A 12,694-nucleotide genomic window follows, 5' to 3' on the forward strand; every position below is an offset into this window, starting at 1 on the left:
ATCAAGCCCAGGGAAGGGGCAGGGTAGATCCTGGGTTGCCCTTAGATTAAAAAAGTGATCTTGGGCGTAAAAAGGTTGGAGACCTATAGAGAGAATATTTTAGAAAGGTGTCCAATCTTGTTTTAAAGAACTTGAGTGAAGGATCTACCACATCCCTTGGTAAATTGTTCCAATGGTTAATCACCCTCGCTGTTAAACATTTATACCTTATTTCTAGCCTGCATTTATGCTTCCAGCCATTGAATCTCATTACAGCTTTGTCTGCTCAATTGAAAAGTCTGCTACTATCAGATGTGCTCCTTGTGTAGTTACCTGTAGTCACCTCTTAATCTTCTCTTTGTGTCCTAAAGTCTGGTACACCTCTGAAAGCTGACCAATATATCAATTTCAGTTAGGGGTCTGGTTTCTTTCTACTGACCTAATCATACCAGGACAAGCCCTATTTTGGATGCAGTTATACTGGTATAAAGGTGCCTTATATTGGAATAGCTGATTGCTCTCTATAGCGGAATAAGCGATACTGATATAAGTGAGACCCACTGGTTGGTGTGTGTTATAAGTTCCACTCGATGCTAATCTACAAAGGACGTGAGTAGCTGCCGCATCTAGTGGCAGAGGTTTGGCTCATTAGCTCAAGTTATAGTGACTCATGCATTGATCTGTAGGGGTCTCCCATTCAATCCCTGGTGTACTGGCCATAAAGACAGCAGTCACAGAAGCACTTTTCTATTAGTATAACTGCTCCACACTGGGGGGAGGGTTGTACAGCTTTGACTATACCAGTATAGTTAAACTATACTATTGTAGTTAAAGCAGTACAACACTTATCTGTAGACAAGCCTGTAATCTCTCAATGTAAGGCAAGCTTTCCAAACCTCAGATTGTTCTTGCAGCTATTTTCTGAAAGCTAGTCCATGGATCACCAGTGGCCTGCAAAACACTTCCTACTGGTCCCTGGAGAGCTGCCTGGTCACATGGTGTCAGTTTCTCCTGGTTTCCAGCTGCTACATCGCCTTAAAAGCCACTAAAAATGCATTCAGTACTTCCCTAATGTTACACTGCCATGTAAGAACTCCGGGAGTGGCCACAAGGACATTATTTGACCACTAGTGGGAGAGGAGGTGGCCTGGGCAGGCTTGATTGGCAGGGGAGGTGAGCCACATGGCAGTGAATGAGAAGGGAGATGAGTCCAGGAGACACAGTGTCTATTGAAATGTGGTCCACTCTATGATGAAGTTGGAAGTCACCTTGCTGTAGAGTTCTTAACCTGGGGGTTGTGAACAGGCTTCAGGGGTTCACAACCCCCACCCCCTTTCCTTATGGCTAGATGGAGTGGAGGTCCCAGATGTTTCTATTCTTACATGGATGGGGTCCTGGTACAGGGAAAGGTTGAGAATTGCTGCTGTACATCATTTAAAAAGAAGTAGGTACAAAGCTTTGGCCTTGTTTTTTTCCTCTCACTACATGCCCAGTAATCCAACTCCTCTCCTGATTGCAATGATCTTTCACTCATTAAAAAGAAAAACAAGTATATTGTTATCCTACATTACACATGCTTTGAACGTTTGTAATTGGAAAGAGTTACAGCTTCCATCTGTATTTTTAATTTCTTCCATTAAAATGCCTCTCCAATTCTCTCATAAAATATGCACACATGATTTTGCATATGGATATCAGTGCAGATATCAAAACTTATGAGCATTAATGGATATAAAGTACACATGAATAGTGTACGCTTAATTTGGGGCTGTTTATCCTGCAGTCCCCACAGGAGAGACCTGGCTTAAGTTTTGAGTTGCGTTCCACTGTTGTAAACACAGGAAACTCAGACTTCTAGAGGGAGAGGCTACAGAGTATCTTCAAAAACAATGAGGAGTTCGATGGCACCTTAAAGACTAACAGATTTATTTGGGCATAAGCTTTCATGGATAAAAACCTCACTTCTTCAGATGCATGGAGTGAAAATTTCAGATACAGGCATAAATATACTGACACATGAAGAGAAGGGAGGTACCCTACAAGTGGAGAACAAGTGTTGACAGGGCCAATTCAGTCAAGGTGGATGTGGTCCACTCCCAATAATTTATGAGGAGGTGTCAATACCAAGAGAGGGAAAGTTGCTTTTGTAGTGAGCCAGCCACTCCCAGTCCCTGTTCAAGCCCAAAGTAATGGTGTCAAATTTGCAAATGAATTTTAGTTCTGCAGTTTCTCTTTGAAGTCTGTTTTGAAGTTGTTTTTGTTGAAGGATGGCTACTTTTAAATCTGTTATTGAATGTCCAGGAAGATTGAAGTGTTCTCCTACTGGCTTTTGTATGTTACCATTTCTAATGTCTGATTTGTATCCATTTATTTTTTTATATACAGACTGTCTGGTTTGGCCAATGTACATGGCAGAGGGGCATTGCTAGCACACAATGTCAGATATAACCCTTTCTGTACACTGCACTTAAAATGAAATCATTGGTTTTGTAGGAGGGTGCACAGTGATCCTCCGAGGGACTGGTTTTGACGGGGTAAGCCTGGTGTTGTTTGGATCTCAACCTTGTCCAATTAACACCAACACCAGCAACTCAGTGAGGATTGAATGTGAAGTTCCCTCTCGGGTAAGAAACAGCATTTCATACTTGTCCATGTAGCCCAGTGGGCTAGCTTGCCTTCATTATATTTACTGCGTTGCATTATATTCTGCTTTGCATTATATTCAGCAGTAATGCAAGAAACCTACAGGCCTGTATACTGTAAGACATTAGCTTCAGCAAGTTGGCATAAGGTTTGAGACCTCTGATCTTTGAACAGATAAACGGCCCAATGGAAAAACCCCAAGTATTTGGGGAGCTGAAAATAGAGTTTGAGGGAAAATTCTGACCACAGGTAAATAATTCAGCCACAGAAGTGTCCTAGCAACGAACTGATGTACATAATAGCTACATGAGATACATTTAAGGCTAGCCTGCTTGCTTGCCTATATGTATTCCTTTTCTTATAAGTTTCTTATTTTCTTATAGGTTTGATTATTTGTTTTTTTATAATAGGTTTATGTTAGGGTATATTTTGGCTGTAACACAAGGGAGCTGCAGGCCACATCCTGTATGGTGAGCTAAGGCAAAGTTAGCATACATGTGTCTGGGACCTTTCACCTAGATAAATGGAGCTAAAGCATAAGGTCCATATATGACTGCAAGCTTTAACATAGAGGATGCATTGAAATAGATTGGCATAGGGGCTTTCCTAAATTTAGACCCTTTTAAATGTAACAGGTACACCACAACGTAGAGCGTGGAAAGAACTGAAATAACCAGTTAGGACAGAAATAGCAAATGTGATACCTAACCACAAAAGGGCCATGGTAACGAATTGACTTATGTAATAAGTTGAGATCATTGATATACTAACCTATAGGAAAAAGACTTTCCGACATCAATGAGGTGAGGAAATACAAATAAGGAGAAGGGAAAAATCCCCTACTGAATATGCATCAAACATAACGGTGTCAGTGTAACATATTATAAAAGAGACATCCCAGCCTAGGGGCAGTAGGAGAGAGAGAAGTAGTCCTTGGGAGGTGCCAGAATGATGGCCACTGGTGATGATGGGGAGGGTGATGATGAGGAAGATGATGGCTAACATTTTAGGTTGTTCTGCAAGGGCTGATGGGAGTATATGGATGTGCAGATGTACATTCTGTAGAATCTCTATCTACCTTATTAAGTTGGGGTGTTTGTGACTCTGCTAAATGTATTAATAAACTATATTTGTAAATATAAAAGAGTTCGTATATTGTGAGTGTTGCAACTGTACACATCAGGGTTCCCAACTATATAATAATTTAAATAATACTGGGCTTGATCTTGGGGCAAGAACCTGTCAACCCTCAGAGTGATAACTGGGGATTCTTAAGTAATCAATATAATTAATACATAATCTAAGATCAGGCTATACCCATCTGGGGAGAATCAATTTGCAGGGGCGTGGGAGAGGCTCATGTGGCCCTTTCTTTTGTATCTATATGTTCATCACCGGTGGATTGCTTGCAGGCTACATGTGTCCAAGTGGTTAAATGCCGTTCCAAGTCAATGATTGCAAACACCAGGCTCAGCAGTGAAGCTTCACACAAACAGAAGTGGGACTAGCACTACAGCCCTTTTGGCTCCCGCAACCTATGTCCATGCCATTTGAGCTAAAGGAGACTCTCTGGCTGTTGTAGTCGTGTTAAGGCTCATCTTCTCTGGAGGCAGCCACGACTGAGCATCATAATCGCACACACTTGAGCAGAGGGCAGCGGTGGCCATACATGTTAGTCAGCACCTTGCCATGACCCGTCTTGGGTTCTACTTATGCTCTATGGATGCTTCTCTAGCTGATAAGCTCAGGTCAGGACATTAATGCCCTTAATCTTGCATAAAGAAAAGGAGGACTTGTGGCACCTTGGAGACTAACCAATTTATTTGAGCATAAGCTTTCGTGAGCTACAGCTCACTTCATCGGATGCATACTGTGGAAAGTGTAGAAGATCTTTTTATATACACACAAAGCATGAAAAAATACCTCCTCCCACCCCACTCTCCTGCTGGTAATAGCTTATCTAAAGTGATCGCTCTCCTTACAATGTGTATGATAATCAAGTTGGGCCATTTCCAGCACAAATCCAGGTTTTCTCACCTCTCCGCCCCCCCCCCCCCCCACACACACACAAACCCACTCTCCTGCTGGTAATAGCTTATCTAAAGTGACCACTCTCCTTACAATGTGTATGATAATCAAGGATTACCAGCAGGAGAGTGGGGTGGGAGGAGGTATTTTTTCATGCTTTGTGTGTATATAAAAAGATCTTCTACACTTTTCACAGTATACATCCGATGAAGTGAGCTGTAGCTCACGAAAGCTTATGCTCAAATAAATTGGTTAGTCTCTAAGGTGCCACAAGTACTCCTTTTCTTTTTGCGAATACAGACTAACACGGCTGTTACTCTGAAACTTAATCTTGCATGTAAGGGAAGGAGGTACTTGTATTTTACTAAGACATGTTAATCTCTGCTCTTTTTTCAAACTCTGTTTTCCAGGGGGATGAAGACTATGTTGTCCCTGTGACACTAACCGCTGGGTCCCAGTCTGCCACGTTCCCCGAGGTGTTTAAGTATGATCCTTCTTTAAATCCAGCCGTTGTATCGCTGAGCAGAAACAGAAGCACCACAGCAGGTGACAAAGCCAGAGTCTCGAGATGCAAAGAGATGGCGGGTGTAAAAAATCTAACTACTCTAAAAAGTTTCTTTTTCCATTGTTGCCAACAACGCGGGCAGGGCAGAGGCACTAGGTGACCAAGAGGGCTGGGGATTGCTGCTTGCACATGGAGCCTTTTACTCCCAGGTCACCAGCAACAGTCTGGCCTTGTTCAGTCGTGAAGACTCTTGCCATCTGATGGTGCCCCTGTGGCCCATGTGAGAAGAGTCATTGGTTTCCGCTTAATATAGCTGGGTGTCCATATTTATAAACCATCATCACAGCTGGGTGTCCTGCTGGCATGGTGAGCAGTCCAGGGATGAGAATGGACCATAGAGACTGACCTATCCTTGCGTCCCTGAGGTAATCCAAATTCAGGGCATAGTAGCATGTGTGTAGGGTGGGGCCAGGAATGAGGAAGAACTTGCTTTGCTACTGTCCATACTATACCTGTAATAGGGGGTGTAATAACACATCTCTCATCACTTTTCATCAGTAGATCTCAAAGCATTTTTGAAAAGAGATCTGGCTGAAAAGTTTCTGATGAAACAGTATCTCAGGCCAGGATCGAATTTCTGGAAAGAGAGAGAGAAGCCCCCACAGACTAGTCAATAGCTCAGTGATTAGGGTACTCAGTATGATATGGGGAATTGAATATGGGTCCTCTGTCTGCTAAGTGACTGACCGAATGACTAGACTATTGGCTTTTCTGGGTGTCCTTTCTCTCTCTCTCTCTCTCGCTCTTTTTTTTTTAAATGAAAAATCTCAAATAGGCTCATTTTCATTCTGTAATGGAACAAAACTGTCAAAACATCCAAATGTTTCAGTAAATGGAATTCTTGTTTTCTGGCCAGCCCTAGAAAGTATCATTGATCCCAATTTATAGGTGGGGAAACTGAGGCACAGGACAGTCAAGTGACTTGTTCAAGGTCATCCAGCAGACCAGTGCCAGAGCAGCACCCAGGTCTCCTGAGTACCAGGCTCTATACCTTAGGCCATATTGCCTCTCAGAAAGCTTCAATTCTCAAGCCAGCCTCATACTGCTCCCCATCTGAGCACATTCCATGTAAAATCAATTGTTGTAGCAAAGTCCCTAGTGAACTTGATGGACTCTCTAGCATCTCCATTTTCAAGGCCAAAACTCTGCTTGGGGTAGAGTTTGCATGTTTAATTTATCTTTTATGAATTTCTTCTCTTTAAATGTTGTTGGTTGCTCAGAGTTGAAGGTTACATGGGGTGTCAGTGGTGTGAGTGTCACTTTTATTGTGGAAAGGCATTTCTGAAGGGGGAAAGGTTTCGCAGCCGACAGCCAGGCTCTGGATTTGCCTGATCTCCTCTGGCAGCTTGCTCCATGGCCAGCTCCAACACCTTCTGCAAATATGCAGTTCACTGAAAATAAAATAGTGGAGACCATGTCCCTCTGAAAACTTAGCCCATTGGATGTAAATATTTACTAACTTCATCTTCTGCCCCCATTATCACTTTTTTCAGTTATCTTAAGTGAGTAGTTTCCTGATGCTGAAGCCTTTTGTTTTTAGCAAATATTTCCCGGTCCAGGAACATTAAAGGTGCTCACGCCAGCCTACTATATCTAGAACGTAACACCTCCTTTCCCTCTCTGAGGAGACAAGTATTGCCAGTCAGCAGCAGCCTGGTTATTGCCACGGTTATATATTGGGGTTGGACTGAATGATCTGGACCAAGAGGAAATTGGAGAGTGGGGAATCAGTTGCTGACCGCAGAGCCAACACAGCGAGCTTAGTTTAGCAGACAAAGGTTAGAGACAGCCTTATAGCTTATAGACTTCAAGCAATAGCTTATAGATATTTGGCATGTGAGGTTGCAGCCCAAATGCAACGGGCAGGCGGTGTTGTGTTTAATAGATAGATAGATAGGGCGCTGGACTGGAAGTCAGGTGGGTTCCAGTTCCACCTCTGTTGTTGAGCTGCTCTCTGACAAGTCACTTCACCTCTCCTATCCTTTTACCTGTCTTGTGTATTTAGGTTGTAAATTCTCTGAGGCAGGAGCTGTTGTAATGCCGACAGTCCCCGGTCATCGGTGGGCAGGATCAAACTGGGGATCTCTGGAGCTTGGTGCATGAGTCTCTACAGCATGAGCTAAAAGCCAACTGCCTGTTAGCTAAGGCTGTAGAGCAAACTCATTAATCTCTGGCTCCGAGTGGTCTCGGTGCCACTAGCTGGGACAGAACACCACACCCAGGAGGTGTGTGGGTTACACTGTCTCTTAGGATGTGTCTGTACAGCACGAAGGGTGATGGGGTTCTGATCTCAGTGGGGCCCCAAGGTACTACTGTAATATAAATACCACTGCCACGTGTTGCCAGCCCAAGAAGATACCTGTGGTCTGAGATCCCGTTCTTGGGCAGGGGGACGTGTCTGAGTTTGACCTCACTCCTTGAGGTTGCCCAGAAGACCATGTGATGTGGGACCCCATTCCAGGAGCACGGGCAGAACGTTGTCCGCAGCAGAACCGGAACCCAACCATTTCACAATCATCACAGCCCTATCGTGTCGTTTCAGAGAGAGGGAACAGGACTGAAGAGTGGTGGAACAGGGAGGGGGAAAGGAAGAACAGACCCTCCCATCCCCACACCGTCCTGTCTCTTTCAGTTTTTTTCTTTTCTCATCTGTCTTTCCAGCCTATCCAATCTCTCCACTATGCACTGTAATAAAACTCCCTCTAGGCTCACCACCCTGGCTGGACGTAGCACCAATGCGAGAGGCGAGCTGATCACCTTCCTTACTGCACACACAGAGTTTCTGTTCCATTTCCCTCTCCCCTTTTCATTTTCTAATACTGCAGAATGCCTAAATAAGGGAAAGTGTCCTTTATCGTCTGAATATTATTCAGATACGATAACACCAAGGGGAGATTTTTCTAGCCGCAGGCAGCACAAGTGTATGGAACTTCTTAATGTCATAGAATCTCATGAATGGTGACGGTACTTATTCAGAAGTCAGCTTTTAATATAATTTTCCTCCTATCATAAAAATAAATAAATGACACCAATACCTTCCAGGCATTTTCGGATTAAGCTGACAATTGACCGAGAGTCCAAAGAGTTCAGGTCACTGAAAGTCTGTGAAGTTGTATATATTAAAGTTTCAAACTTTATTTGCCTGTGATGGCACTGAGCCCACTTAGAGAGAGTTAAATGAGTCTGCTCTACAGCCTTAGCTAACAGGCAGTTGGCGTTTAGCTTATACTGTAGAGGCTCATGTACTAAGCTCCAGAGGTCCCAGGTTCGATCCTGCCTGCCGACGACCGGGGTCTGTTGGTGTTCCATAAACAGGTTTTCAGTGAGCTCTTCCCTGACATCTGGCGATGCACTGGGAGAAAAGACCTCAGGAGCAGATTGTATTTGCACAGACACACCGACTCTGCCTACGTGTTCAGCAGCCAGGACTGCTTTGCCAACGTGATCGGTTTTGGGTTACAGTTCACTTTAGTATTGAATACAGGGATAATGAAGTGTTGTTATCCTTATTGTATGAGTGTTGGGCAGCAGGACGGTACTTAGCCTGCCCTGATTGAAGGGGTCGCCCTAAACTGAACCTCACTTGCCAAGTGGGGGGGGGGGTAGGGATGTCAAATCCCAGTGAGAACAATAGGGGGTTGGGACAGATGTTCCTGTGATGTGGTATGGACTCTGCATAAAGAATCCTAGACAACATTTGACCCTCCGCTCCCCTAAAGACAGAGCTGATGGAACCGTTTTTCTGTTCAGTTATTACTAGAGCTGAAATCCCTGATGAGCAGGTCTAGGGGCTAAGGCTTAGAGCTGGTCTGGGGACAGTGCTGCAGTAAAAGACAATGAACAGGCAGCTGCCCAGAGGTTGCCCACCACCCAGTGAAATCACGAAGAGTTGAACTCAGTCAGAACAAGGCTAAGTGGGGGAACCTCAGAATACGGCATCACAGAAGTGGCAGCGAGCAGCCAGGGAAGGGTGGCAGAGATAACAGCGGCAGCTGTATTGAGCCAGTTGCAGAGTTGGAGGTGTCATCTATGCCTGCTTGGGGGGGCATTCTGTCCCCCTTTTGTAGTGACTAGGCCAGATAGAGATGAGCCTGCTACAGCCTGGGCTAAGAGAGATGTGTCTTTTAGCTCGGGCAGTAGACACTCATGTATTAAGCTCCAGAGGTCCCAGTTTGATCCTGGCTGCCACCAACTGGCATCTGCTGGAATAACAGAGGCATTACTCAGTGCCCCCTTCCCCTTTTTTCAGGGGTGGGAGGCGGACCTATGTGAATGCATTGCTGAACTCTGGGTCTTCGCTGACTAAGGCAACCAACTGTGAGTGGGATGCAGTGGAGGAGAAGGGGAGTGGTGTGTTAAATGGATATTTGTTTGTCGAACTTTCCTGCTGCAAGGTGGAAAACTGAGCAAAGGGCACTGCCCAATATACTGTGGATGGATGTTTGATTATGCTTACATGCTTTTGAATTGTGGTTGTGGTGTTTTCACAAATGAATGCTGGATTCCCTTTCCCTTTTTAATAAAAGTTTTCTTTTGTTATACACGGATTCAGTGCTTGTGGTCTACAATGCAGAGTTAGGTCGATGAAAGGCAGCTTATGTTGATCTAACTATGGAAGCGCTCACACTTAAATTTCGCTCCCATTGAATTAACTACCCCACTATGCCAACTTAATAACGCCACCTCCATGAGCAGCCTAGAGTGAACGTTAATGTAGTTAGGTCGATGCAGTGTCAGTGTAGACACTGCGCTGCTCATGTCGACTGTCACTGGCTTTCAAGATCCTTCCCACCATGCCCAATGCCGACAGTTCAATCAATACAGGCGCTCCTGGTGAGGATGCGCACTGATGACACAAGGAGCAAAGTGTAGGCATGCACAAGTGGCGTAATTACTGAGGCAGCTGTATGCCGATGTAAGTTAGGTCAACTTAATTTTGCAGTGTAGATGTGGCTTCTGAGGCGCCCAAGAGTGGTGTTTAGTTTTCCCAGGTTACTGGATGGGGGGCTCGAGCTGGTTCTGTTTTGCTTTGTTAAGAAGAATCTCTTTTTGCTGTTGACTCCATCTGGCAGAAGAGTTACATTTACATATAGAATTGGAAAGTACCTGCTTCAAACTCTGCTCAGAGGGGCCGGTGGCTGAGAGAAGCTTAGTTCAGTTCCTACTGCCTCATTAAAGGGAGTGGCTTCTCTTTAGAATGAAGGTTATAAAAGCCCCCAGATTGAATCCTAGCTGTGGTAATGCACTGGAGAGGCATCTGCAGAGACAGAAAGATCAGTGCCTGACTAGGAAGTCTGTGTTTATTAGTTAAGTGGGCTGGGCTACCCATCAGTAGACACAATGACTATCTGAATCAGACTTGCTTTATCTAAGGGAGCTGGATAGCGCAGAAGAATGTTAATGGAATATTAAACTTTTCAATTTTACATAACTCAACCAACCTCCACACCCCAACCCAGGCAAGACTATCGGCTAAGTGGCCTTTGTGAGGTAGGTTTGGTGGTCACAGTCCAGTTGCTAATGCAGTGGGAAGGTGTCAACATCTCGAAAAACTGCCACCCCAGTTGGCAACTTGACTAGCGAGGCAAAGGGATGGATGGGGGCCCATGGCAACTAACGTTCACTTTTCTAGAAGAGGCCCTCTAGCCCAGGGTTGATGCGAATGGGCGGGACAGTGTGCCGAAGAAACTTGCATTGCCACAGCTTGTGTTGTGAAGAGACTTCTCTTGCTCTGACACTTGCCCATGCACTAGATTCACGGTATCAACAAACAATTCGACTCCTTCATGTATTCTCCTTTCCACAGGGCACCAGTCGCTCCAGATTGGAATATCATCATTCACAAATTGTACGGGCCTGGATGTACAGGTCAAAATTGAGGACACAGTGGCACAGATCCAAGCACGAACAGCCTATGGCGTCGATGTAGAACTGCCTGCTCTGGCAGATGGATGGTACAACCTTTCTGTCATCATCAATGGCATTGCAATTGGCTCACATGGGTGAGTGAATGTGCCTGTTCCCTCGAGGATGTGAACTTCATTAGCTAAATTCTACTTGGGATTGTAGGGTTAATGGAAAAGCAAAGATAACATGGGCTCGGTAAGAGAGCCCGCTTGCTAACAAAGAGCTCCGCTGTATGTTTTATAAATTATTAGCAATTACTACGACCCTGATTCAGGAGTGAATCCCTGTTCTTTAGTCCCACTGCAGTCAGTAGCACTATGCACTGCTTCAGTAGTATTCGTAATATCTGTCCCTTCATGTTGCTCTGTAGGGACCCTGAACAGCTAGTTACATGCCTGGACTCCAAGGGGAGAGAGACTTTGTGGACTGGAATGATAATGACTTGTAAGAGGGCACCTGGGAGATGGCATGGAACCAAGCAGGAGACATAGGGAGGCTATTCGGGGATCTGGCCAGGAAAGGCAAGGGGAGAAAAGCATGTGGGACAAAAAGGAAAAGTAAAGGACTGATCCTGTGTTTGTGTTTTGCAGAGTTGATCCATTCATCCAGTACACCACTGAGATCCTCAGCATAGAGCCCTGCTGTGGCTCCATTCTGGGTAAATACAGCGCTTAATTTGGAATGGAAGAGGTGCCGGGGCTCAAGCAATTTTTTTTTTTACTTTCATAATTTATGCAGCAAGCCCAGAGGTGCTGGAATTATGAATTGCCGAGCTTGGAGGTGCCGGGATTTAGCCCTGGTACAAATTAAGCACTGGGTAAATAGCATCACCACTTCTGGGGGCCATCAAGGGATCAAGGACTCCTCTCCCCCCTGTGACTGGGAAGGACGTCCAATTTCACATCTGTTCAGATGACGGCATTTGTAAATGTGTGAACCCTTATTATGTGGACTTGTATTGACAGGCAGCAGCTGCCTGCCAGGGACTCTCTGGGTGTGTGTGAGTGTACTGAGCAGACCACCTGTGGATTGTCTGGCTAATATTGGAACAAGTTGGCCATAGGGTTGATGACAAGGTCCCCTGTCCTTTGAATTTGTTTCTCCTCATGAATGAACCAAATGAACAAAAACCACTCACACCTGAATAACTGGTGCTGGCTTTTTCAGTCCGGAGATCCCAGGGTGTAACATTAAATGTGCATACGTCTTTGAAGTACACGAGGAGTCCCACTAGGACTAAAGCTGACCACCATAAATCTTTGCAGGGTCATGGAGTGTCTCTATTGCTTTGCTGTGTAGCAGATATGGAGGCAATGAACATTTTAAGTTGTAGACAATTAAGTTGTAGATTTTGCTCTGTCTTACACCAGTGTAAATCAGCAGTATCTCCACTGAACTCAGTGGAGCTCCTCCAGTGTAAATCTGGAGTTAGGAAAAGGAGAATCTGGCCCTAGTGGGTGGGAGGGGATGCATAGTCTTGTGCTTGAAGTGCAGGACCGGGAGCTAGAAACTCATGGATTCTATGGATTGCCTTAGCCAAATCACTTAACTCCTCTACTGGCCATAATCATA

General features: G+C 44.9%; 1 protein-coding gene across 6 annotated transcripts in view; it reads left to right on the top strand.

Moving 5' to 3' along the window:
• Positions 1 to 12,694, top strand: part of PKHD1 (PKHD1 ciliary IPT domain containing fibrocystin/polyductin) — a 363,852-nt gene that overhangs the window by 61,167 nt on the left and 289,991 nt on the right. For all 6 annotated transcript variants that reach the window (XR_006289317.1, XM_043542122.1, XM_037893881.2 and 3 more), the window contains exons 28-31: positions 2,473 to 2,603; positions 5,061 to 5,196; positions 11,022 to 11,217; positions 11,713 to 11,780. Coding sequence is in view for 5 of the 6 variants with exons in the window: in XM_043542122.1 (XP_043398057.1) it covers positions 2,473 to 2,603; positions 5,061 to 5,196; positions 11,022 to 11,217; positions 11,713 to 11,780 (531 nt within the window). In the remaining variant the exon portion in view is untranslated. The remainder of the gene's footprint in view (positions 1 to 2,472; positions 2,604 to 5,060; positions 5,197 to 11,021; positions 11,218 to 11,712; positions 11,781 to 12,694) is intronic.

Source organism: Chelonia mydas, chromosome 3 (genome assembly GCF_015237465.2).
Source record: "Chelonia mydas isolate rCheMyd1 chromosome 3, rCheMyd1.pri.v2, whole genome shotgun sequence".
In the NCBI taxonomy this organism is placed as follows: Eukaryota; Metazoa; Chordata; order Testudines; family Cheloniidae; genus Chelonia; species Chelonia mydas.